Source organism: Mastigoproctus giganteus, chromosome 10 (assembly GCF_048544385.1).
Source record: "Mastigoproctus giganteus isolate SK-2022 chromosome 10, ASM4854438v1, whole genome shotgun sequence".
Lineage (NCBI taxonomy): Eukaryota > Metazoa > Arthropoda > Arachnida > Uropygi > Thelyphonidae > Mastigoproctus > Mastigoproctus giganteus.
The window spans coordinates 38,649,313-38,677,082 of NC_143584.1; the positions used below are offsets into that span (position 1 = coordinate 38,649,313).

General features: G+C 37.5%; 2 protein-coding genes across 2 annotated transcripts in view; both read left to right on the top strand.

The window, feature by feature from the left end:
- LOC150078990 (patj homolog) overlaps positions 1 to 20,555 on the top strand; it is a 946,782-nt gene extending 926,227 nt beyond the window's left edge. The window contains exon 18 of the mRNA XM_090382912.1: positions 20,439 to 20,555. Coding sequence (XP_090239038.1) covers positions 20,439 to 20,555 — 117 coding nt within the window. The remainder of the gene's footprint in view (positions 1 to 20,438) is intronic.
- A 222-nt stretch (positions 20,556 to 20,777) lies between these two features.
- LOC150078991 (multiple PDZ domain protein-like) overlaps positions 20,778 to 27,770 on the top strand; it is a 798,800-nt gene continuing 791,807 nt past the window's right edge. Inside the window, exon 1 of the mRNA XM_090382913.1 lies at positions 20,778 to 20,793. Within this exon, the coding sequence (XP_090239039.1) occupies positions 20,778 to 20,793 (16 nt within the window). The remainder of the gene's footprint in view (positions 20,794 to 27,770) is intronic.

A 27,770-nucleotide genomic window follows, 5' to 3' on the forward strand; every position in this document is an offset into this window, starting at 1 on the left:
CACGTTCTAGGAGTCGCCCCTTACAAAAACCTATGTCCACATGGTTTTGTAAGGGGCGGATTTCCGGATGCTCCAGAATTTGTGATTTCGCTGTTGATTCACTATTTTCAAATATACGATATTTACAAGAATGCTGTGATTTTTGCTTTTTATTTTCTTGTTGATTACGTTTTATATGAAAATTTCTTCAGATACTTGTAATTTATATTGATTTTAATTGCTTAATTTTTCTGCTGATATATATACATCTTTCTGCCATCTGAATGTGATATACGCGTATAGTAATACCATGGCAACCTGTTATTGTGAATACTCCATACAAAAAAGTCATTTTGGGTCTACTCTAGCGTGCGGTCTACCGGACCCCGTAGTGGGGAATAATAAGAGAAATAATAATATGTAGAATATGTAAATTTTGAAAATTTATGATTAAAAAATTGAAAATAAAATCAAGCGCAAAATGATTACAATAATAATAGCAATTAAAATAATTTTCAAGATTATTTTAATTGCCTTTGTTACTGTAATCATTTTGCGCTTTATTTTATTTCTGGACATAATGTCTTCTTACAGTGGTACTGTCCACTCTTCACAAACAAGCAACTCATGGTTGCTTGTTTGTGGTTTGATGTATTTTGGGGTCGGGTTGGGGGATCTTAGCCTTTGATTCCGGGTGCGTCGAATCATGGACGTTGCTGTGGGTGGGAGAATTCATTTGGTGTAATTTTAATTTTACCACCTGTCCCAGTTTTATCATTTGCATGTGTCAGATGAATGCTATTAGCGTTATTACTGCATAATTTCAACTCCGAAAAATGTTTTCATATGAAGAATAAGCCGACATGCTGCTAATTTATGTAGGAGCTCGACCAAACGGAGCAGCGTCTAAGCCTTTGTACTATGAACGCTTTGTCCTCTGAACTACAGTTGCTCAATGTACAAACATGTTTACCCTGGGAATTGACTACTGCAGAAAGACGCCATTTCCAACCTCGCCAAGGTGGTACAACAGAGGACAGGAAACGACTGCTATCGTCTGTTGTGCTTGAAAATGATCCTGCGACAAATACACGAAGGTAGCTAACATTGCCTTTGTCAACCGGCACGGTATGGAGATTTTTACGAGAACGTCAGTTACTCCTAATATTTGCAGTGTGTGTACTCTAGTTATAGATGGGTGATACTGACAGTCACGTTGCTTTCTTTATATTGATGTTAAACCATCACGAAGGTGATTTTATTTCCCCAGTACTGTGCGATTTGATCACTATGTGGATGAAGAATTCAAATTGGCTTTCAAATTAATTAATTACCTATTGAATTACATGTGATTGAATTGCATATTCTTCTTACTGCAGAATTTTATTTCAACTTTCGGAAGGATTACCGTTATATTTGGGGTGTATACCTATCGCGGTTAGACTACAGCTACTCATGCACGGTAGAGCCCAGGCGCATCACAATATACACCGAGTGATCACTGAATTATGACCACCCCTATGAAAACTGAATGCGACCCGTTGACCACGTGAGGTACAAGCGTGCGAAGTTAGTCGACCTACGTAGCATAGATAAGGTGTTCAGTGGTTCAGTAGATAGTAAAATTCCGAGCGTGATGGGTAAAGGGAAGGATTTATCGGACTTTGATAAAGGACAGATTGTGGGTGCTCGTCGAGCTGGTGCCTCGATTTCCCAAACGGCTGAACTGGTGGGGTGTTCGAGAGCCGCCGTAGTTAAAGCGTACCAGGACTGGCGTCAAAATGGTCAAACAACGACCCGACGGCAAAACTGCAAAGGTCAGCGAAAGGTTGATGTTAGAGATGAGCGCCGGGTCCGACGACTCGTACAGGCGAAGCACTGTTGAAGAGTTGACTACCCAATACAACATGGGCCAACCCGGAACAATATCTGCTATGACCATACGTCGCACGTATGGGCTATACCAATAGACGACCCCTACGGCATCCTCTCCTAACCAAGGTTCATCAACGTAAAAGACTCGCCTGGTGCAAAGAGCATGCAAGTTGGACGTTAGAAGACTGGAAGAGGGTGTGCTGGTCGGATGAGTCACGTTATTTGCTCCACGGCGCCTCCGTAACCAGGTGGGAAGGAGCAGCAGTGCGTAGCACACGCTTCTTGATTAGACCGGGGTTCGAGTCCGTCACCAGCAAATACGGAGGATGCGGAAAGGTCAGGGAATGACCACCGCATATTCCCGGAGCAATATGGCCTTAGTTGCTAATGCTCCTAAAATCCAAATAATAATATTTACTCCACACCTTGGATGGTCGTGTACGGATTTGGCGTCAACAACATGAGGTTCTTGATCCATCATGCATGGTATCAAAAGTGCAGGCCGATGGATGCAGTTGTATGGTGTGGGGCATGTTTCACTGGCAGGAACTTGGACCCCTGGTGCATGTGGAACAACGTATCACTAGTCTCCGTTATCGTCAACTGCTTGCTGACTGTGTACACCCCGCTATGTTACACTTTTTTCCCGAATGGCGATGTTGTCTTCCAAGATGACAATGCGCCTAGCCATCGGACACTTGTTGTGCAGGAATAGTTTGAGGAACACCGTTCTGACTTCCAGCATATCGATTGGCCTCCAAATATCCTTTGATATCAATCCCATAGAGTACTTTTGGGCACTATGGAAAGGCATATCAGGTGTCTGGACACACCAATCACCTCCATACCTGCATTGCTGGCCGCATTACACACAGCTCGGTTGGCCATACCTCCCGAACGCTTCCGACATCTTGTTGAATCAATGCCACGTCGGATAGCTGCTGTACTGAGGACAAAAGGAGGACCTACGAAGTATTAGGTAGGTGGTCATAATTCAGTGATCACTCAGTGTATATCATGATACAGTGGTATTATAATATATATCTCAGTATGTATTTGAATATTTGCTGTCTTTAGTAATGGATTAGGTGAAATTGGTATGTACTTTCACCAAGAGCTCTTGATCTAAATCCCATGGATTGTTATTTATGGGAACATTTAAAATCTTAAGGGTACCGTCTGCTAGATTTTCGTAAGCGAGCGGTTCTGGCGGCAACACCTGCAGCTCCAAACTCCCAATTCGAATGCAGTAATAAATAAATAAGATCTTTATTGTAAATTTCACCGGTGCACACAGGTACCACGACCCTACAATACCCTTCACAATGCCAGGGGTTAACAAGCGGCAGAGATAACCTCGCCAGAAGTATAACGATTAAATTATACAAACTAAAATAATACAAATTGCGATAACAAAAGAAGGTTTCTTGAGTCCGGTTTTCTGTGAGATTCTTGCCCAGCTGTAACGATCTGAAATCAGTTGGTAGTTGTGGAGACCATGTGCATCTAGGATGAGCCGTCTATACTTTTTAGTATTTATGATTATAAACAAGTCAGCATCCAAGGATTGAACTAGATGGAGCTTCTGATAAGGGATGAACCGATCTTTAAAATGTAGCCTCGAAGGAGCAGCAAGAAGCTTGGGAGTGGAGCGGAGAGCTGGTTGGGGAATCCGCCAGCACACTGTGTCCCATATGTTGGTCACTGATACTCTCCTTGCGATCATTTTTACGGTGAAGATGAGTCTTCTAGTTGTGCACTAATGCTGAAAAACCTGGTTAACTTCAGTGCTTTGGCCATCGGTGTTGTGTGCTGCTGTGGTGGGAGATGACACTTCCAGGTTGCCCACTTCAGGATGATCGCTTCCAATGCACCGAATTGCACGTGGATTGCAATAAATGTGCACTGTATTACGATTAATATTTTATATTAATCGTAATACATAATAGACACCGTGACAGTGGCGGATCCATAAACGGCTATCGGGAAGATTTCTCTAGTGTTTGTAATGGGTGCAGATATTGTCACACATTACGTACGGAGTACAATACGATCTAAGCCAGAAGGCCGAGAAGCGATTACGTACGGAGTGGCCAAAGTTTGGCTGGGCCTCCCACACATGAAAAAAAATATATATATAATAATAATAATAATAAATAAATAATAAAATAAAATATGTTCGCACGCCACTGCACTGATTGGCATTTTTCAGTAGGGTATCATCGCACAATACACTGTAGAGTTGCCAAAATTTGGCCGGGCTGTAATACACTTGCCTTATATTGGGGTAGGGACTCTCCCTCTCTTTTGCGAAAACTTCAGCATAAGATTCATGCACAAAAGTCAGCCTCCAATTAGATAGAATTATTTCAAATTCCAATTTAATTGAAGTTATTATGACTTTTTTGAACCACCACAGTAAATTTTTTTTTAATTTATGGTGCTGGTTCTCACCTAATTAAAATAGAAGCTCGGCGAGTAAAATATCTGTGGACTTCTAATCTTTCGTCTATTTGTCATATTCCGATGGCAGCTGGGTACAATGCTTAGTGAATATATCGCGATATTGCTGCTAAATGATAATTTATGTTGTCTCTGTTTAACGGAAATTACAAATTATAAGCGGTAGCGAGCAAGAGAGCGGAAAAGCTGTAAATGGGGTTATCTAAATTGCATATAAAAGCACTAGATACATTAAAGGTATCGAAAATGCACGCTCTTGTTACTGTAATGAGCTTCATTATCAGCTGTGCCCATCATTAGTTTGTGGCACCAATATGCACACAGCTGCTTTTTTATCGGTACGTTGATTTGGCTTCAAGTCTTGTTCAAAACGTAGGCATCCTCATCACTTCTCTTTTCTTGTTAATCGATAGCCCCGTAATTCCTCACCTTGCAAGCGCAGAGTATCAGTCACTATTATGCAATAACGGTTACTAATAAAAAAATATTTTTTTTCGTCACTTTGCTTGATTTACAATGAGACATTATTTATTTTATTTATTCTCAAATTTTTTGTAACTTTTTATCAAATTCTCCTATTTTATTATTATTATTCACTATCTGTTGAGTTTTATAACCTCATTATCGTAACCTATAATTGACTTGTAACTGGTGCAAACCCTGCTATCTAGGGGTGAGGCTATGATCTCAAATTAAATGACGTTTCTGCAGAAATGAGAAAAGACCGGAACGCAGTTCCGGTTTGTCACACGCATCTCTAATGTCGTGTGTATACTTGATTAAAAACTATTAAGATATTTTAGTAACTTTCCATTTCGATTCCTGCGTCACTGTAATTGTTTTGAGTAAAACATGGGATCCAAGTTCCATAGTGTTCAGAAGCAAATGCCAATAAAACGTAGCCGAGTGGTCAAGAGCACGAGTGCAGTAGTATACGCTCTTTGAGTGGACCGGGGTTCAAGCCTGTCAACTGCTACATACGATTAATATTTATATTAATTGATTTATTGTAAACTCCAGTGACCTGGTGGTCGTGCCGGAGTATAAACAAGAATATATATAAAATTTACGATTTTCTTTCATTTGTTTCCCTCATGCTATGCTTTCATTGACTCTCTAGATAACGATTTATTCTCCCTCGTTACTTCTATTTATGATTAATGCTGAACACTGTGGCTCAGATAACTGTGAATTGACAATATGAATTTATTCCATAGAAAACAATTAGAACCAATATTCATATTGTTTTTTAATTATCACGCAATGTGACAATTTCATTCGAAGCTAGTCTTTATACAATAGAGATAAAATACGCCGAATGAGGGAACTAGTCTCGTTGCAGCTGGTGTTACCCGCATATTTATCAGTACAGCACAGTACTGTCATGGTATGGTAGTCTTAAAAATGTATTCCATCGTCATATACTTATTTCTTGCTGCTATACTTGGCAGACTTCCAGTGTTCGGTTATTAAAAATATTTATATTACTTCAAATATATTTAGTACCATAATTTGTTAATTTTCTTCATCAGACAGTTCATAGAATTCGTCGGGAGTTGTTTTCTGGTTTCCTTTTTAAGTTCTGATAAAATTTCATGATTTTCAGTTTCAAAATTGGAGCACTGCTTACAAAGAAACCAGTTTCGTAGTGCTTTAAAAAACAGACAAGGAATGGCTCGGTTATTATAATCAAAGATTTCCATGTATACGTGGCATCAATAAGAGCGCTGTCAGGTCGTCATCAGTGCCTGTTGCTTTTGGTTTTATAACGTTCTATATAACGAACTACCGTATACCTTTTCCGCTTTATTTACAGTTCACCGTGCATGTACTAAATTCTACAAGGTAACTTTTAAAAGAAAGAGTAGAAAAGGTTGAATTAAAATGCAGACATGATTCTTAATGCAAATTTTATTGTAATACATCAATACATGAAATGCGAAAGATAACTTAAAAGGTAGTCGATTTATATGGCGAATATATCGCTCACTGGCTGCAATAGTGGCACAACTCAAAATTCTTAATTTTTGAGTTAATACAAAGTACAACCAATGAAGTTGGCATAGTGGACTCTATATTTATGCAATAACAGTACAAAGTGAGTTCAATATTACCTCGCTAGGTGACACAAGTGTCATTATTCCATTGATTTTTTACTGCATCCAGAAACGTCAACAGTGGCACTTCTTCGGTGTGCCCCAAACTTGGGACTGAATGGAGCGTGTTCTGTGTGCAACATTGATCCTTTTAGAGTTGTGTTAGTATTGGAGTGTAATGCAACCTTCTTGCTTATAATATCAGTTGGCATTATTTTAGTTGAACCGCTATTGTACTCAAAATATAACAACCTATTTGTATGCTGCGGCGAACTTTTGAATCAAAACCATTACACACAAAGTTCTTGTAGGTCGTATGCAAAACGAGGGTGATTGTGCACACTCATTATTATAGAAAAATATTAAAAAAATCGCTTAAGTCTGGTCCTGTATTCGTCTCAGCACAATATGTTACATTAGCTAGAACTGCCAGAAAGACAGGAAACCCTTTCAAGGTGACAGAGACGAGTCATTGCAATTTTTACGACCTGAAAGATTTGGCCGACGCATTTCTATGAAATTTAATGAAAATACTGATGAAGTAAAATTCAGCTTCATCGAAATTGCTATCTTTAAAGTAGGAAAGCAGCATTTATACTTTTTCTTTTATAAAACATCATACAAACAGGATGATTATAAATCAGTTAATGTTAAAGCTAGTTAAAGAATGACTAAATTCTTCCATTTTGCTTGTTTGCACACCAATAATTACGTACTAGCTTATTGTTCTTATTTATGCTTTACTACAATCATGTTCTCAAAGATTAAAATGTAGTTCATACAATGTTCCTGAGTTTATGAATATAAAAAAAGCTCTCGTTTAATGTTTTTTTTTTTTTCTTTTGTTCTTCTTCCTAATTACTTTCCATCTTTAGGAGACTGACTCAAGTCACAAATTTCGAGTGTTTGTTGGTGTAATAGTGGCACAACTCAAAAGGGGGTGGGTTAAATTTTCGAGTATTCTGGTTACCCATAAGGGAATGTTGATGAAGCCAGCCTAATTTTGAGTACCATTGGGTATGATGAGATGAATCGCAATATATTCAATCAAATAATTTCTTTAATTCTGAACAAACTAATTTTAAAAGCCAAATTTTTCTCATCGATTATCTCAGAATTACGATTTTTTAGTTATGCTGCTATTGCATCCAGTGAGCGATATAATATGATTAAGCAAGAATTTTCAGGGCAAAAAATGAAGTCAACTTATATGCAGGAGCATACACTGAGTGACTTTATTAGATAACACATCTAACTACGCTACTCGACAAAATTAATAGAACAGAATGTTTTTTATGAATATTTTATTGTGAACAGTGGTACCGAAAACGAATATTTGATATAATAGGCATCTTGGCTTGCAAATTCCGAGTATCCAATAGAAATCGATCTACCACTTTACAATTACAGAGCCGCACATTAAGCAAATTATTCATGCCTATAAAAACACCACATTAGTTCATTCTCGTTTTTTGGCTTGCTAAGCGGGGCAGACACATCTCCAGTACGCGTAATGGCAAGTCATCGTCGTTTAGACAATTCTTTGAGATGGTCACAGGCGGAGGTGGCATGTTGCCTTAATGTCACGCATGTTGTCTCGTCACTATGGAAGCAGTTTCAAGAGACAGGAACCTTTAAAGAACAGCTGGCCAAGGTCGCCCGAGGGCTACCTTGGCCAGCTTCAACCAGAACAGATCGCTATCTGGCTTTAGCAGCAAGGCGGAACACTATGATATCCTGTCAACTGTCTATTGAGGTTGCTGCGGCTATAGGTGAAACATTTCCAACCAGACTGTGTTAAGAAAGTTCAAATCAAGACGTTATTTCATCTTGAGACAACGAGCAATGCGGTACCATCCCTCCAACATCAGAGAAAGGGACACTTAGGTGGAGGCGGAACAATTCGTGTGAGACGGAATAATGATCAACGGCCGCGCCCCTCTTAATGTTTTTGATAGGGATACCGTAACTGTACAGAGGTACTGGGTACAGATCCTCGAACCCTATGTGCATCTTTTTATGGGTGCGGTTGGCCCAGATTCTCTTTTCATACACAACAATGCCACTGCACATAGAGCTCAAGTGGTGGAGTTATACCTTGTAACTGAAGATATCCAACGACTGCCGTGGCCAGCACGATCGTCAAGACTTAAATCCGATCGAACATGTGTTGGTTACGCTTGGGCGTCGCATTGCACGCCGACAGCCAACTCCTCGGTCACTTGGTGAGCTAAGGTCTGCGCTGGTAGAAGAATAGGATTTATTGCCACAGAATCTTATAGACACCCTGATATCGAGCGTGGTTCACCGCTGTCAGGCCTGTTCAGCCGTTGGAGGGGGGTTCATACGCCGTACTGAAGTTATGTGACCATATTTTCGAGCGTCTTGTATTGACTTCTGTAATGTGACATTTTTGTTTGGTAATTCTTATACAACTCTATAAATGTCCCTTATATAAACCTGTCCGAACTTTCTCGTTGTCTCCTAATTTCATTGTTATTCTGTGGTAAACCACCATACCAAATTTTGTCTCTCTTCATCACAAGCTGCACGAGTTACACCACATTATTTACGATGTTATAAAATAAGGTTGGGATGCCTAAAATTATTTAACAAAGTTATGTCGAAACCCATCCTACTAACTGTGCTGATTATCTTATTTTAGGTAACTAAACTTGCCTTAGCCTAGTGATCAGGCGCGCGGGTGCATAAGTACACGTGCCTTGAGTGACCGGTGTTCAAGCTCGTGATTACTGAATACGGTGCTGTTTCTTATATTCTATCTATCTTGTGAACTCCTCTGACCGTTTGGTCGTCCCGGAGTATAAACAGAAATTTTATTTATTTATTACTTAAGGTTATGTTACCCTACATAAACATCTGGGTCAAACTTTGTATGAACTAAAATTCACGATTTTTCCTGACGTTTTATAGTATTTAATAATTAACCACTAATTATCCTAAAATAAGTAATTGTTGGTGAGTTTTAATTAGACATTTATAAAACGGAATAATGTTTAAATAAGATAAGGTTAGAGAGTAGTAAGCAGTAATAGGGTTTTAGGAGCATTAGCAACTGAAGCTATATTGTTCTGTATATACTTTCTGTAAATTGCGTATGTTCTGTGGTCGGTTTTCTGGACGAAAAATCAAAGTTCCGGGAGGGAAAACCATCCTATTATTGCTTGGGACCGACTAACTCAGCCAGGTTGTGAAAAATTCCTCACGTCATCCACGGGACTCAAACCCAGGTCTTTTCCAGTCGTTGTGGAGAGGACGGTAATCCTACTAACTGTGCTACCCACGAGGGCTAAGATTAGAGAGCGAGAGAGGAAATTAATAATAACCAGTGTTATGAGATATACTTAAATGATGCCAATTTTGTACTACCTTAGTAGGTTGCTGCTTGTTAAAATGATGCAATAGCACTAACTAACTTATACGTCAGTAAACTTGCTCGCAACGTGAGGCTTTAGCCCTAAAAGGTTTTCAGTCTAATAACCAGTGCATAATTAAATTTCTAAGGCTGAGAAATTTCTAATATACCAAAACCGAAAAACCGAACCTAAAGCAATGACAATATATACGACATTAACCGTATTTATCAGTCGGGTTGGCTTAAATCATGATCAACTCAAACACGTGTGCTACTTATTGCACTTCCTCACGCGACCACATTGGGTATTACTATTCAACCCTTAATCATTCAGACAAATTCTCAGATGTCTTTAGGGGGAGACGCAACAAACTAGCCTAAATTTTCAGAAATATTCACAATTTCATATTTAAAAATATCTAAAAAGGTAGTCAAAACAAATCTTATTATTAGAAGGTTATTCGGAGCTACAAAGAGGGTTATTCGGAGATATATTCAAAATATATATAAATTGTTTAAATTGTGCATCCCCCTCTCATATGGTGTATCTACTCCAAATTTCTTCGGAGGCATTACTAGAATGTTCCCCTCAAAACCTATCTAAAGCATTTTTTTTTTAATTTTAAAAAAAAGGAAAAAAAAACCCGCTAAAATTTATATAATTTATGTAGAAAAATTCGGCAAATTCTTAAAACCCAGTGGAGAATTCGATGCAATTTTGTGTTGCGGTGTACTTATTGTGTTGCTTTTCATAACGCCAGTAGGAAACGCTCTCCTATTTCAACCGCTGCATGGATATATGTAGGCAGTATGTTAATACCAGCATGTTTGAATTTATATTTAGCTTTAGTGAGGGAATCTTACACTGCTGCGTGGTAATGTATAAAAAGAAATTTTAACAATTTTTCAGGAGGGTTCTCATTCACATAGATTTGTAAATACGAAATTCATAATATCTTGTCACGCACATTAGAACTTTTTTTCGCCATAAAAGATTATGATTGATTATAATTATTATGAAGATTATAATTATTATGATTGACATAATATCGAAATGGAGAGGGGTGGGGGGAAAAGTGTTTTATAGTTTTTGTTTTCAAATGAACCCATTTTTAGAAATGATAAATAATAATAAACCTAAAAGGGAGTTTTTTTTTTTTTCTTCTTTTTCTTTTTTTGGAATACTAATTAATTAAATTACTAATTCTGAATTCCCCGCGAGTCTCACGAATTCCTCCCCCTTCACCGCTATATACTAACCCCACTGTAGAGAACCTGGCGGTATAATAATAATTTCGCCACTGTAATAAAAAAATATATTGAGTAATGTTATTCGTTCATAGAACATGGTTTGCTAAATGCAGAACGGCATGTTAAATACTTGAACAGTCAAGGATTAATTTAAATAAAACCGTCTTAAGCATTTTGAATTATAGCCCTGAAAAAAAAAAAAAACAGAAATAATAAGTTAGTGTCAAAGAAATTGTAGTTCTCTTCTTTCTCTTAGGAATATATCTATTCTTAAGAGAAAGGAATAATCAATTAACATAATTTCTACTGCATATATACAAAATATAACAGTATATTTTTAATAACATGCATGATAAAATATCTGTGAATTTAGATAGTTTCGCAAACATTAATTGCGATCCACCGATTTGTACTAGTTCACCAGTCTTTCATTTTTCATTTCCTGAAGTAATGAAGATAAACTGGAATATGATAGGAATAAATAAAAGCTAAAGCCGCCCTCAGACGTTCATTTTGTTCTGAAATTGAACAATTGGACAAATACATTAACCTGTTCGATCAACAAAATGTTACAAAAATTTAATACGTGCTTGATAGTTTCTTTAAAACCATTTAATTTTCATAAATTCTTTACGATTTATTTTCTCATATCATCGACGTCCTTTTTGATAGGTCTGCCACAAATAGAACGCTCGCCTGCCTTTTTTAGGGACCGCAGGATATACTGAGAAAAGACAACAAAATAAAAATGTGGTAGTCTTTGTTTTCTGCGCATATTTTTTATTTATTTATTTTTTATCTGTTTTCGCTCGGAATTTGTAGGCATTATTAGTAACGGTAGATAATGCCATTAGAGTTCTAGAAGTAGCTGTCGTTTTTTTGTCTCTTTTAAAGGTTTCAACATGTAATGCTTTAATGCAGCACAGATGTGGGAAGGGGAAGTCTCTTTGCAACCCAAATGGCTGACTGAACTGATGACTGATCAAATACATCACAAAAACTGCCAAGTGAATTACAAGATTTCAGTAGTCTGGTAGTCTAAAGGAAGTAAGTAATACTTTTGAATAAAAATCAAAGAACGGCAGTACGACTTGGCGAAATGTAATCCTAAAGTCTAAGCTCAATTTTGATTCATACAGTAAATTGAAACCAGCTTTACAAATTGTGGGGAGGGGGAATGGCGGTACAGTATTTAAGCATTATTTCGGTACCTATTGATTTCAGTATCAAATTTTTGCTTTAATCTGATAACGTTGATTAATCATTGTTAAACTTTATGCAATTAATCTTAATTAACTCAAAGCACAATGATTCAGGAATGGAAAAGTCAACTTACTCATTTCTTTCAGTTCCGCTTAGCTTCTTTTCTTCTCTATAAAAAGAGTTATCTCAACATCCTTGGCTTTTCCGCTGGCTGCATAAGTTCATCTTTCATTAGGGTAGTTTAATTTTTGTTGATAAACGATGCCGAACTCTAGAAGAAAATCGCAGCCCATGTTCAAATTGCACATTTCAGTTTATTGACAGTCCCTTGGTATACAAGAAATATCACAAAAATCCTGGATTTATCTCAACATGCTGATTCGTAATTGTAGTCAGCCAAACTTATCGGTCACCCGATGCTGTCTCTATGGTGGTCGTATAGCGCGCGCGGCCACATGGTCGGTAGAGTAAATGGAAACGGAGGTGGCGTCTGGAACAATGTGCCTCTCCGTCTTCCGGCGTCATCCTCCGTTGGTGGCTGCCTATCGATTGGCGAGCAAAGGTTGAGCGAGAGTTGGCACTTCTGCATTCACCAAACGTGGCGCTGCAGTTACTGTAATGGAGGGAGTGGGGGTCGTTGTCACGGGCTTTGCTTGTGATGCCGACAATTCCGAGCAGACGGCAGAAAGCGCTCTCTTTTCCCACAGGAACAGGCTTATATATACAAAGACAGAATGAGGAGGAGAAATCAATTTTGTTCTGAAATAGTGAAAAGAGTAACAGGAAAGAAAGTGTTCCTTTTGTAAAGATCTTGTGCTTTTCTGTATATTCATCAATACTTGGTAGTGATGAATATACAGAGGTCACTGGATTTGAACCTATTAATAAAACACTTTCCATTGGGCTGTGCAACTGCTTTTCTCATGGTCATCGTGTAGGCCCATTAAGATTAAAGTTTTGTTTAATATACATTTTTAGAACATAACTGTAGCTTATTTTCATATATTGTTGTTGAATTGTCGTCCACCACCATTTTTTTAAAATTCTTTTTGAATAATATATTTTTGCTTGTTTTTTTTTTTTTTTTTGTATCAGTGATGGTTCCAAAAAATTCTGGAGCTGCATTGATGCAGGAATACGAGAGAGAGAAGCTAAAGAGGTGTTTCGGGGAATCATTGAGTCTTAATCATTGTCATGTAGCCTTAAAAAAATCCACATTATTTTTATCATGGGGAACTTGTATTCCTTTTAGTACATACAAACTATACAAACACTATATAATGTATCCATATATGACAGTGGTGATCCCGTCCCTCCTTCTAAAATTCTTTTATGTTATGCCAACACACGAGCTCTTGGCGCAGTGTCTGGGATCACTACTGTCATATATGGATACATTATATAGTGTTTATATAGTTTGTATGTACTGCAGATCTGAAATTTGGTCTGTAAAATTATCCTTGGCGCGTAATGATGCTATATTATTATTACACATCATTACACGCACAAAGTAGACGGGGAAATACTGAAAGAAAAAGATTATAATAATAAATAAATAATAAAACAAAACAAAACAACTTTAGCTGGAATTCATACATAAGCTTAATACGATTTTTTTTTTTTTTTAATTCGCTAATCCACTCCCAGTTATTATGTAATGCTTTTTCGCCCAACCCCCAACCGCCATTCCAACCGTGGACATATTGCAATATCTTATACTGTATTATTTTGCGTCCCCTACCAAAATGCCATCCTGATCTCGATAAACAACATTATCGATATGATGATAATGTTGTTTACATGATGACAACATTGTTTACTGTGCATGCATCCATCCGTAGCGTGTTTTTTTTTTTTTTTTGTCAGTGTATCAAAACTATGAATAATATGATACAGGGTGGCACAAAATAAGCTGACAATTTTGACAATAATCATAACTTTTTTAGTTCTTTTTAAGTTTGTAATTTTTTGTGTTAATCTTACAGGTAACCCTTGGAGAATTTAATTATGGAGAGGTACACAATTGCTCAGCTGACCAAAATAGTCACAATGTTCTTGGAAAACAATCGGTCAGTAGTTCTAACGAAACGAGCTTATAGAAAATTTTATAACGTTCGCGAGGCACCGAGTAGAAACACAATTTACACTGCGGTTCGAAATTTTGAAGAAAGGGGAACTGTTGCTTCCAGTGCGTCTGATGCCAGACATACTGGAAGACCTCGTAGTGGTCGATCAATGGAAAACATTGCACGTGTACGGAAGAGTGTTGCAGATCAACCCCAAACATCGACTAGAAGACGCTCCACTCAATTGAGGATCTCTCGTCGCTCGCTGCAGCGAATATTTCGTAAAGACTTGCATCACTTTCCGTACAAGATTCAATTAGTCCAAGCCCTTCATCCCGAAGACAAGTAAGCCCATATGGAATACACACCTGCCTTCATAAACCTCTAAAAAAATGATGAGAATTTCATTTCAAATTTGATGATGAGCGACGAAGCACATTTTCAATAAACAAAACAGTCGATTTTGGGGCATGCGAACCCAAGAATAACTCACCAGAGACCACTGCATCCAGCTAAGGTAACGGTTTGGTGTGCCATAACAGCCGAACGCACCATTGGACCTTATTTCTTCGTGGATGATAATGTTGTTCAGACGGTCAATGGAGAGCGCTATAGGACAATGGTTGTAAATTTTTTGATGCCACAGCTACCAGAAGACCACAATATGTGGTTCCAACAAGGTAGTGCCACAGCTCACACCACTTGAGCCACAATGAACCTCCTAAGGCAGCATTTTCTCAATCGCATTATTTCAAAAAATGGTGATGTGAGATGGCCACTGCTGTCACTGAGTTTGGCCACCCCAGACTTTTTTCTTTGGGGCTATCTCAAGGATAAAGTGTATGCCAAGAACCCTCAGACCACAGAGGCCCTAAAAGAGAACATCCGGCATGAGATAGCTGCAATATCTCCTGAAACTCTGAGAAATGTTATGGAAAATGCCGTGAGAAGAGCACATATTTGCGAGTAAGAAGGGGGTGATCATTTGGCCGATATTATTTTTCAGATATGATGTAAAAAAATTTTAAGAATAAAGCTTTCATTCACCGTTTAGATAGTTCATTTATTACATTTTGTTCTAAAGTTACAAAGAAAACAAACCGTTCAGCTTATTTTGCGTCACCCTGTATTAAAATTTTTTTTTTATAAAATACGTAATTTTATATATATATATATATATATATATAAAAAAAACAGATTTTAATGTTAAATTTTTAAATTAAATTTTTTTTCAGAGAAAAAAACAAAAAAAAAAAGGGAAAAAAAAATACTTCCTAAAAATTTTTTTTTTTTTTTTTTTAAATTTTGAAGTCATGATTTATTTCCAAACGCGCCCCCTCTCATCTGAGGGGATTTCCCATTTTGTTCGGATTAAAAGTGTAGACCTTGGCTAGTGCACTTTATAGAGAGAGAGAGGACAAATTTTATATAAACTATTTGATTGTACATAAATGGAATAGAAAAATAATTAAATTATTTATTAATTAATAGCTTAATGCCTAGGTACATTTGGCGTGATTATCAAGCCTTCATTTGCCTAAACTGATTTTGTACAATTGCCCATATTGTCTAAAATGTCATTGTAATTTCTTATGACTTAAAGAAAGAACAGATATTTTAATTTATTAAAATTAAACATAATATTGTAATATCACGTAGTTGCTAGAGCTAGTGTCGTGATTATACTTTGTAATGCGATGTTACTTCTGGTTATATGTATCGGCACTTGCATCAGAACTTGTATCGATACATGTGTACAAATTGCGCATTTTGTGCCGATACATACATATATGAATCTGTTTACATTTTCAGATAAAATATCTTGTTACAGCAAAAAAAAAAATTTAATAATCTTAGTTGACAAATGTCATCAGGTGAGGAAAGTTTCATGTTTTTAAGTGCGTGTACATTTTATGAAATCATATATATAAGTCCGCACTTTTTGCCCAAAACCACGATTCCACTTCATTGATGACTTCCTGAGACCAATCAAAGCGGCATCCACGCAATGGTTTCTTCATTTCTCGAAACAAGAAGAAGTGCGATGCTGCTAGGTCAGGAGATCAGGGTGGAAGCTGCAGTAGTTTGAAGCTGCACTGGGCACAAAGTTGATGGTGGCAACAGCGTGTGAGCCGATGCATTATCTGACAGAAGACAGACACCTTTGGTTAACATTCCACGCCTTTTCACCTTCAAAGCATCACATAACTTTTTCAAAAGAGTTCTGTAGTATTCTATGGTAAGTGTGGAACCACGAGGTAGGTAATCTGTCAGGATAACACTTTTCTGTCCGATAAACAACTTCCTCTTTATGACCACGAAGGGATCATAAAGAGGAAGTTGTTCTTGCTCAGCTCCTCATATGACACATTAGTTTTTGCTGAGGGCCAGTGACATTCCTATGTGTGCGTCCTGTAACCATTTTATCTGTTAGACAGATAAAATGGTCAGATTTTAGCAACATTCAGATTTACTGCTTTATCTACCTGACTGAGCCTTATACACTCAGTCAGATTTTTTCTGGCAATGACAATGCGTCAGCGGTTTTTAAATTTTTATATCTTATTAATTTATATGAATGTATATAAAATTCTGAATATACTGGGTAGATATAAAATAAGTTTCTCTATTCAGGAGACCCTAGTGTCAAAACTGTGAAAATTGGTGGGTATGTCATTTAGGGTATGGGGAAGCGATTTGTAGAAGAAAAAAAAATTAGTTCAAATTTCTGCCACTAGTTGAGAAATTGGCACTGTAAACATGAGATGGAATACTTAACTTAGGATTAGATTTTAATATCAGAACTTAGAAATCTACAGATATCGTTCTATCGTTCACTTGAGATGACATTCTGAAAACGGAGAACTGCGTGCGACACCGTTTCACGTAGCATCTCATTGAGCATGTTGGCTACATGCTGTTTAATGCTTGCTTTCAAATCAACAAGTGCCTGCATTCCGCCCTAGTAAACTCCGTCTTTCAGGTATCCCCATAGATAGAAATCACAGGGATTGAGATCTGAAAGTCTCTAGAAATGATGCAATCATTTCCGAATGTTGAACGGAGTAGTTCCTTCACTTGTTGACCAACGTGGGGAGGGGTACCATCTTGCATGAACACTACGGTCTCCAAGCATTGCCTTTCCTGCGAATAATGTGATCTCTTAGAAGAGTGAATAATGTGATCTCTTAGAAGAGTGCAGTGCTGTGCACTAGTTACTGTACACCTTACTAGGGAAGGGGTAATGAGGTGTAGACTCTTCAAAGAAAAATGATCCGATTATAAACTCTGCTGTGAATCCACACCATACTTAACATATGGACTTTATGGTGGTCTTTCATGCACAGCAGATGGATGAGAAGTTCCCCATAATTCGGCAGTTTTATGCATTTACAGCCCCATGAAGAGTGAAATGTTCCTCATTAGACCACAAGATCATTCAACCCATGTATCGTCAAGTTCCATGAGCCAGAAATCGTAGCGCAAAGTCTGTTTGTTGTTGCAGATCCCAGGACTTTAGTTCTTGCACTACATGAATCGTGTACAGGAACCAGTGTTTATCTTCCTGTTGGATTTCATATTATTGTTATCAATTGTGTTCATCGTTCTGCTCTCAGATACACTGTTAATGGTTACCTGTTGTGTATCTTGTGTTAATAAAATAAAAAATAAATAATAAATAAAAAATAAAATTATTTGAAGCACTTTATGTACAGTAGACCAAGGGAGGTTCAAGTCTCTTGACACACCCTTGGCACTACTGACTGATAATATTTTGCATTCTGACCTAGATGCCATTGCAGCCGCCACTTCACTACCTTCGTTCCAATACGTGGTCGTCTCCTGCCTGGAATTACACCTAACTTCCCGGTCACTTCAAATTTCTTTATTAGTTTTCGAAGATCCATTGATGTCAAAGGTCCTTTACACAAACCTTTAAGTTTCCGACAATATTCACGTAGTGCTGCATTAGTGTTACTATTATACTGGTAGAACAGTGTTACTATTATTCTGGTAGAACAGTTTTACTAAAAGTGCATGTCCCTTTTTTTGTAAGAGCCATAATGGCTATTGACGGTTGCATTGGCTTTTCTGCTTTTATCTAACAGGACGTCATAACCTGCCCTGTAATTTACTTCAAGACATGCTGCTTATATGCAGCATGTCTTGAAGTAAATTACAGGGCAGGTCATGGGGTTTTGTCAATGATATACAGGAATTTTGCTAGCAGGGAAAAGGAGGTGATTGTCCCTCTGTATAAGGCAATGGTCAGGCCACGCCTTGAGTACTGCATACAGGTCTGGAGGCCTCATTTTTCGAAGGATGTAAAGTTTCTAGAACAATTACAGAGAAGGGCAACAAGATTGGTGAGGGGAACAAAAGGGTCCTCTTACCAAGAAAGGCATATGTTCTGAAAATTGCAGCTTCTGGAGACTAGGCACATGCAAGGTGATCTAATTGAGGTGTATAAGGCGTTGAATGGGTCGATCAGATTTGTCCATCAACACACAGATTTGTCCATGAAAATTCTGTGGCCAAAGTCACTAATGTGCCTAAAAATACAAAGAAAGCAGCAACTGATAGATTTAACCCAAGAAGACCATCCATTCATTCAAAAACATGGCTATGTGCAACTTCTTTTGAAAATATCTAAATTCTGTGTATATGCCAACATGAAAAATCAAGGTTTTTCCCTCTTTCACATTACACAAACTTGAGTATCAAAACATGATAAAATTTAATATAAATATAATTTCCTTTGATAATATATTTTACATGTTATAAATATAGCCCAAAAATTACTGATTTTTAGAAATTGACAAGAGGTAATCAAATAATGTTTACCCTATGAACTAGCAAATTTTTATAGTAAATGTTATTTGTTACTGAAAACATATCTATTCATTGTCTTTAGTTATAGTCTCAAAGTTAGCAGTGAGTCTTAATCTTTCACAGGCCCTTTGTAATTAATGATCCCTTTTTTTAATTGCTTATATATAGAACATAATAAATTTGTAAACAGTTATTCAAATAATGATTGTGAGCTTTATCAGACTGAAATTCAGTTCCTGTTCTTGCAATGTACTTGCTTCTAATGCAAAAAGAAACGTGCTATATTACTTTTGAAAACCACTTATTAGTTAACTTGAAGGTGCTAAAAATCCCTGCTAACAAAAAAGAAAGAAAGAAGAAAGTTCTGATTTGAAGGTTTGATGCCTTCTGAGAGATAAGTTAGTGGGTAAAGCCCTAGGGTTTTTTTTTTTGTGTCCTTTCATTTTTAAATTCTTACTGTTCTGTCGAGCCTTAATTTCACTGCTGTTGTTGTTTGGGAATTTTTGTGTGTCTAAACTTTGTTCTTAGAGATCTTAATTATTTAATATGATTTTTTATTCAACATGTTTGTACAAATGTTTGTTCTCAAACTGATTTACATGGTGCTGGCTGAAAACTCTGTTCTTCCATTTGAGATTGGCTAATTGCACCCTAGATTGAAGGCCGACTGGGCTAGCCAGGTGGGTAGAGTGCCTGCCGGGCAATCCAAAGGTCACGGGTTCGAATCCCGCCTTGGGCTTGAATCAGAGTACTGCAAAAACCTTGGAAGGTGCACTATGGCCACAGAAGCCGATGTGCCAACAACTACCAAAAAAAAAAAAAAAAAAAAACCCTAGATTGAAGAGATCTTTTAAGAAGTTCTTCAATCTCTAGTGGGATGTAATGTCATTTGCAGTTTTATCTTAATTGTTGTTGAAAACATAATATCATGTAATATCATAATGCCAAAAAAAAATTTTGGCATTATGATATTACATGAAACTCACTTATAATCAGTAAATATTTGACTAGGCAATAGAAAGGTATAGTGTATATTTTAGAAAACCAGAATATTTTATACATATATGAAAATTTCTTGCTGTTTATCACATAATGAAGTGACAGCGTATTGGCATTTTTTAACATTACTAATCTGTTATAATTTTTGCGTTACTGCTGTGTAAGAATCATAGTTCATTTCTGCTAAGTAGATTTGATTTAATAATTCGACTTGGATTTTTATTAAGACTTGTTCCCATTTGATCTTTTAACCTCATTTACACAAAGCTTGTTTTTAATTTTTGGGAAACTTTACAGGTGTCCTCAGATGACGATGATAATCATTGGCATCATAACATTGCACCTTTTCCAGAAGTTCTTGAAAGGGTAGTTAAAATACACAAAGGAAGTAATAGTCTTGGTAAGGCAATATAATTAATGTTTCTTTTTTTTTAAATCTTTAATTAAATATATTGGTTGAATATGAACAGTTGGTCAAATATTATTATGAAAATAAGTTGTTGTATAGAAATGAGAGATTAATCCCCTTCAAGAAGATGTACACACTTATTCCTCTATTACTACAGGTGCTGAAAGTACCTCCAAAACTGAAATTTCAGAATTAGAAAAAAAGATGATATATCACATTTGTTAGACATGTTAACATATATGTGTAATATACGTGATAGCACGTAATAACACTATTCTTAATGGATAGAATTTTATAAAATTTTATATTTCACTCTTTCAGAAAAATTGATTGGGCTATTCCAATTTCTTCAAAATTGAAACAATTGAAATCCTTCACTTATTTTTTCTTTGTTTGTCTGTCTACTTGTAATAACTCAATTCCCAGTGGGTGGATTTTGATGATGTTTTATATTTCGCTCCTTTAGAAAGGCGGCGAAGGTAAAGAAAGCCAACATGAGAACCATGGGAAACGTCGGCTGACGTTTTTTCCTGATAATGCACTCTAGTGCTGCTCGCTCAGTAAACAGATGGTAGGGAATGTGGAGCAGAAGTTAAGAATGATATATTGATTGACAGGTGGGCAGGGCAAACGATGTGCTGATTGGTGCGTGAACACAACAGACGATAACATCGGTTTAGTATCACTTGCCCTAATCTCAAAAGCACTAATGGTCACTTGCCCTAATTAATGCTTTCCATAATGGTGAAAAAAGGTCAGGTTACCTCCACTTGAATCCCATGGGAGCTTGAACCCATCCCGAAGTGGAGGGGGTAACATAACTTTTTTTCTTTAGAATCATGGGTGGACTAGTGCATAAATTGTTTATTAAAAAAATATTAATTTTTTATTACTGTATTTTTATTTTTAAAGACACACGCGATACACACGTATCATAACGTCAATCAGCACCTCAATAGCTATTCCCAATATATATATATATTATTTATACAGTAGACTCTTGATTTTCTGGGATAGATGGTAAAAAGGTCCTTGAGGTTGTCACAGACATTCTCTCAGATATGCCAGACAAGCTGTTCTTGCTACCTGGGAGTCTAAAATGCTGATGGAACTGATATTTGGGTGACACTCAAGTCAAAGTGGACCCAATTTCGGCGAAGTCCGGACGGTCTATGACAGCCAAATCCTCTGCTTGCACCTTCATGATGGTGGGACTGTTAGTAATCCTGGGTATAACCTTCATGCTCAAGTACATGGTGGGTGACCACCCAGGTGTGAACCAACGTAAGCAGGGGTCGAGGTGTGGCACCCACACCACATGGAGGAACGCCGCCCCTCTGTGTTACCACACAGTACTAGGTGGTAGATGACTCTCATCAACCGGTGAAATACCACCACTTTGCTTATTGGAGGCTTGAAGTGGTGGAACCCATGTTTAGTCTCTAGAGCTAAGTTCTGGCCAACCCTTCCCTATCTCTTCCATCATGCAGTATGATTGATGATTTTTGAGGTTATGATGAATGTCGTGGCGAGATCCAATATTCCTTACATTTCGAGGGTACAGCTCTAAAACAGTGTTCGCAGGCCGGCCGCTAGTCAGTACACCAGACTGAACCTATTGGTAACTCTCTAGGAAGCTTCCGGATCAGCTAGTGTATAATCTTGCTACCTCTACTCTGCCAGATAGTGACTGGAGGGAGTCCGAGTAGTGTGCATGCGGGGAGCATTGTCGAGGCCACGTTATGTCAAGGATCTGGGTATATTCTTACCACATGTACGCCATGTCCAAAAATTTCATTACTTCATACAGCATGTCCCACCCACTTTTTCTTACTATTGAATACACCATGAATTGTCAAAATAATAGAGCAAGCTTATCTGCGAAAAGATCTAAACCTCCCAAGGACTTCCTAATTCATTTCACAAATATACGTGGTCTCAATTCTAATCTCAACGATGTCCATTTCCACTTGCAGTCTTCCAAACCCCATGTACTTTTTCTGACTGAATCCCAGTTATCAGTTGATTCAACTATGCTCATCTCAGATGTCCAAATTATTTGCTGTATGATTCCTTTCGACTCAAAGGCGGTACTTGTGCATATGTCCGTTCTGATATTCCCTGTCAGAGACTTGGCAATTTGGAATCTCCTCTCTTTGATCTTCTCTGGCTTAAAATATGTCTACCTCATTGTGTAAAATTCATCTGTTGTCTCTACCGTTCTCCCAACTCCACTAATCACTTGGAGCTCTTTGACTTCCTCTCTTTGCAACTTGACTTTCTCCAGTCCAACTTTCCTAACAGTGAGGTAATTTTCCTTGGTGATTTTAACGTTCGCAACTCCAGCTGGCTTCCGTTTTCTAGTCACACCGACCCAGCAGGTCGAGATGCTGAGGCTTTTGCAATTACTAATGACCTAGCACAGATTGTTCATTTACCTACAAGAATACCGGACAATCCTAATCATACAGCCAATATGCTTGATCTTTTTCTCACAAACAACCCTTCTAAGTACAAGGTTGCAGTGAGAGGTCCTTTAGGCACTTCAGATCACAACTTGGTGATTGTCTCTTCTCCAATGGAACCTTTATCTCATGGCTATTCCCAACCTCGTATTGTTTGGCATTACAAGAATGCAAAATGGGACGACCTGCGAGACTTCTTTTCTTCTTTTCCTTGGTCTGATTACTGTTTCAAAACTTCTGATGTCAACGTTTGCTCATATCGTGTCAGTGAAATTATTCTTGCAGGAATGGAATCCTTTATCCCACACTCCACTTTAAAATCTCGTTCTTTATCTAAACCTTGGTTTTCCAATAAATGTGCTAAGGCTGTCCAAGAGAAGAACGTTGCATATCGGAATTGGCTTGTTTCTAATTCTTCAGTTTCGTTTTCTGCCTACACCAAAGCTCGCAACAATTGTAAAGCAGTTATTAATCAGTCCAAACTAGAGTTTGAACAGGCTAAGAGTAGAAAACTTGCTTCTTGCCCTAATGGTAGCCTAGCATTCTGGTCTCTTGCCAAAGCTATTGGCCGCAACTTTTGCCCATCTCTGCTCCCACCTCTGTCCAAACCAGATGGTTCTGTTGTCACTTCAGCCAAGGATAAAGCTGACCTGCTAGCATCCCATTTTTCTGCGAACTTCGATCATGTATTAATGATCTTGGTAAAACACCTCCCACCATTCCTAACACGCTCCATTCAATGCCTCCTGTGGTCTTCCGTCAAAAGGATATCAGAAGGATTTTAATGAATATTGATGCTAAGAAAGCTCCAGGTCCTGATGGTATTTCTCCACTTGTTCTCAAAACCTGTGCTCCTGAACTTACTCCTATTCTTTGCCGCCTTTTTTCACTTTCTTATTCCAAAGGTGTTTTTCCTTCTGCTTGGAAATTTGCTCATATCCAGCCAGTTTCTAAAAAGGGTGACAAATCCCTCCCATCCAATTATCGTCCCATTGCAATTACTTCTACTCTTTCTAAAGTAATGGAGAAATCAATTAACCGCCAACTCTTAAACTACCTAGAAACCTTCCGTCTGATCAACGTTCGCCAGTATGGATTCCGTCAGTGTCGATCCACTGGTGATATTCTGGCTTATGTTACCCATTTATGGACTAATTCAATGGAAAGGTTCGGTGAAACACAAGTAGTTGCTCTTGACATCTCAAAGGATTTTGATCGTGTTTGGCATAAAGGTCTTCTAAACAAGCTTCTATCTTATGGTTTGCCCACTGTTTTTAGTAATTGGTTATCCAGTTTTCTCTCTGATCGCTCACTGAGGGTGATGGTAGATGGCTCTCTGTCTTCTAACTTCTCCACTAATGCTGGTGTCCCCCAAGGTTCAGTTCTTTCCCCCACTCTTTTCCTCTTGTATATCAATGACCTTCTTCCATTGACTGGAAATCCTATCCATAGTTTTGCCGATGATAGCACATTGCATTCAACTTTCCATTTTGAGAAACCTTGTCCAGCTCAATCAGCTTCAAGTTCTCGAAAATCTGCTGCCAATTCCTTAAATGCCGATCTTCAGATAATTCTCCAGTGGGGCAAAGACAACTTAGTTGATTTCAACCCTTCTAAAACTCAATCTTGTCTTATATCTCGCAAAAAGGATTCTTCTGCTCCTATGCTTATCTTTAGTGACACTCCGATTTCTAGGCAAAATGATATATCTCTTTTGGGGATTACCCTGACTTCTAATCTCTCTTGGCACAAGCACATTACAAATATTGCTTCCTCTGCATCTAAAAAACTTGGTTTTCTCTTTCGCTCTCGGCGTTACTTTTCTCCCAAACAGCTGCTCACTCTGTATAAATCGCAAATCCGCCCTGCCATGGAATATTGTTCCCACATCTGGGGTGGTGCCCCCAAAACCTCTCTCAGGCGTCTTGATTCCATTCAGAAGAGGGCAGTTAGGTTAATTAATGATTCATCTCTAACAGAATCTCTCCACTCGCTTTCTCATAGACGCACTGTTTCTGGTGCATGCCTCTTCTACAGATACTTCCATGGGCACTGTTCTTCTGAATTGGTTCTATAATTCCCGCTCTCTCTTTCAAAACAGTCCGAACACGTGCCGCCACCAGCCAACATCCATTTACTGTCCAACTTCAAACCCACAGAACCAACTTTTCATCTTCCTCATTTATTCATTCAACTGCCGTTTTCTGGAACAACCTTCCTTCATACGTATTTCCTGAAAATTACAATCTACAGAAGTTCAAGTCCAATATCAACAAATATCTTCTTTCGTCTTCTCAACCTCCAACCCAAGCACGGTACTAAGTACTATAGGTTATAATACCTCTCGTGTTTGGGGTTCTCATAAAAAAGAAAAAAAAAAACAAACAAATCCCGGATAATCGATTTCCCGGTTAATCCAAAAATACAAAAGTCCCCGACATACATAAGAAATACGTTCCAGGACTTCTTACTTCATCGAGATTTACGTAACTCGGGAATGACTAATAACATATTTCTACCATATTATCATTGACAAATCTGAATTCCTTGCGATACTTGTTAATGTTTCACGATTTTGATACATCCTTATTATAATGATTCCTTAGCGATTTAACAGATGCACCGTTTTCAAACTTTCGAATAATTTCAAGTTTTTGTTTAACTGAAAACACAACTCTTTTGCGCTTACCCATAATTTTTGCAATTTCTAAACAAAACACTATAAAAAAAATTCCGACATCCCTGACATAAATAACGAAACAAAATTTGTCCCTTTGCACTGCAATGGAACACAATAATCGACGCGACTTACTAAAACAAACTAAACATTTGGTCTCTTTTTCTTTTTTTTTTGAGCGGTGAGTGTGAAGACAGTGGGGATTACAAGATAATAGGTACACTAATCTCCCAATGATGACTTATAATGCCACTTGTCGCTTATTTACGATTGCAAAATATCTGTTTATACCTATTCTAGTTATTACTTGAATTTTTTTTGATTTCAGGTTGATTTTTTTTTTTTTTTTTTTTTTTTTTTTTTCAAATTTGGAGTCTTGAAATGTCCTGGTTAATTGAGAGTCTGATATATATATATATATATATACACCGGAACTCTCCGACTTACATAAGGGTTGTATTCTGCAGAACGCTACGCAAGTCAGGGAATTTCCCCATATTTGAGGAGCACTCGAAACTCTGCTCGCTGAATTGATTGAATCAAAAAAGAAATGTTCAACAAACATGTAAAGAGAATTATTTATTGTATTTATTAAATTTTTTATCTCATGTGCAGAAAAAATTACGAAAGTGTGGAATTTAAAAAAAATTTCACAATTATAAAATTAACAAAAAAAATAGAAGAGACAGGCATAATGTCAGTAAATAAATAAATAAATTTTCTGTTTATGCTCTGGGATGACCAAACGGTCAGAAGTAAGTTTTACCTCTTAAGCATCGTTGCCAGTATCAATGTCTTCAGCTGATAAATGTACCATTGTGGAGATTTAGAAGCTGCTCAACCTTATGAAAGAACATATTAATGGATGACTGGATGGTGGCTTTTTTCTTTTCATTGTAGATTTCTTTGTAGCAAGCAAGCATATCATTCGCCCCTCTGTTAACTTTTAAGAATCGTTTGATGTCAGGATCCATCTTCTCAAACCTCGCCATTGCCGATGCAATTTTACGAAATGCCATTGCGATCTCTCTGGTGATGAAGCGTCTCGGCTCCTCATTTGGTTCATCTTGAGCTTTGTCAGCATTTTCTTCTTTCACTATTGCTTCCTGCAAGTCAATAAGTTCTTTATTAGATAATTCCTTCTCTTCTTCCTCTGTTAACTCCTCCACATCTTTGGCAACAACCTTCAACTGAAGTAGCTCTGTAGCCTTTACAATCTTATCTTTAACCCTTCATATGATTCGTCTTTTTCAAATCCTTCGAAGCCTTTTACGTGCCATGGTCATATTTTCTGTCATGCGGCATTTAAACAACTTTTAGTCATTTCTGCCGAGGCCTTATTAATTTTTAAGATGGCTTGGTAAATATTGTAAGATTTCCAAAATTCTCTTAATGTAAAATTTTTCTCATCATCTACTGCAGACAATGCCTGAGCAAATGTTGTGTGTAAATAGTATGCTTTTAAATTCGAAATAACACCCTGAACCATCGGTTGGATGAGTGAAGTCATGTTTGGTGGTAGAAATATGACTCGCACATTCGAATTGAAATCATCTAGATGCGTAGCATGTCCAGGAGCATTATCTAATAGAAGCAAAATTTTGAAAAGAACATTGTCATCTTTACAATATTTTTCTTTTTTTTAAAATTTTTCTTTTCTTTTAAATGTGCTTTATTCCCCTCGGGAATAAAGCACATTTAAACCAATCCTCAAAGAGAGTTATTGTTATCCATGCTCTCTGTTTCGATTGGAAATGCACGGGTAGGGTGGCTTTATTGATGTCCTTAAATGCACAAGGATTTTGAAAATGGTACACAAGCAGTGGTTTTAATCTGTAATATCCCGCTGCATTAATCCCAAGCAAGAGCGTGGCCCAATCTTTTGATGCCTTGAAACCTGGCATTGTATTTTCCTCTTTGCCAATGTATGTTCGATCCAACATTTTTTTCCAATACAGAGCAGTCTCGTCAACGTTAAAAAATTTGCCGTGTTGAAAGCTGCCTTCATCAATAATTTTTTCCAACCTATCACAAAATTTCTCTGCAGCTGCAGAATTGGCACTGGCAACTTCACTGCA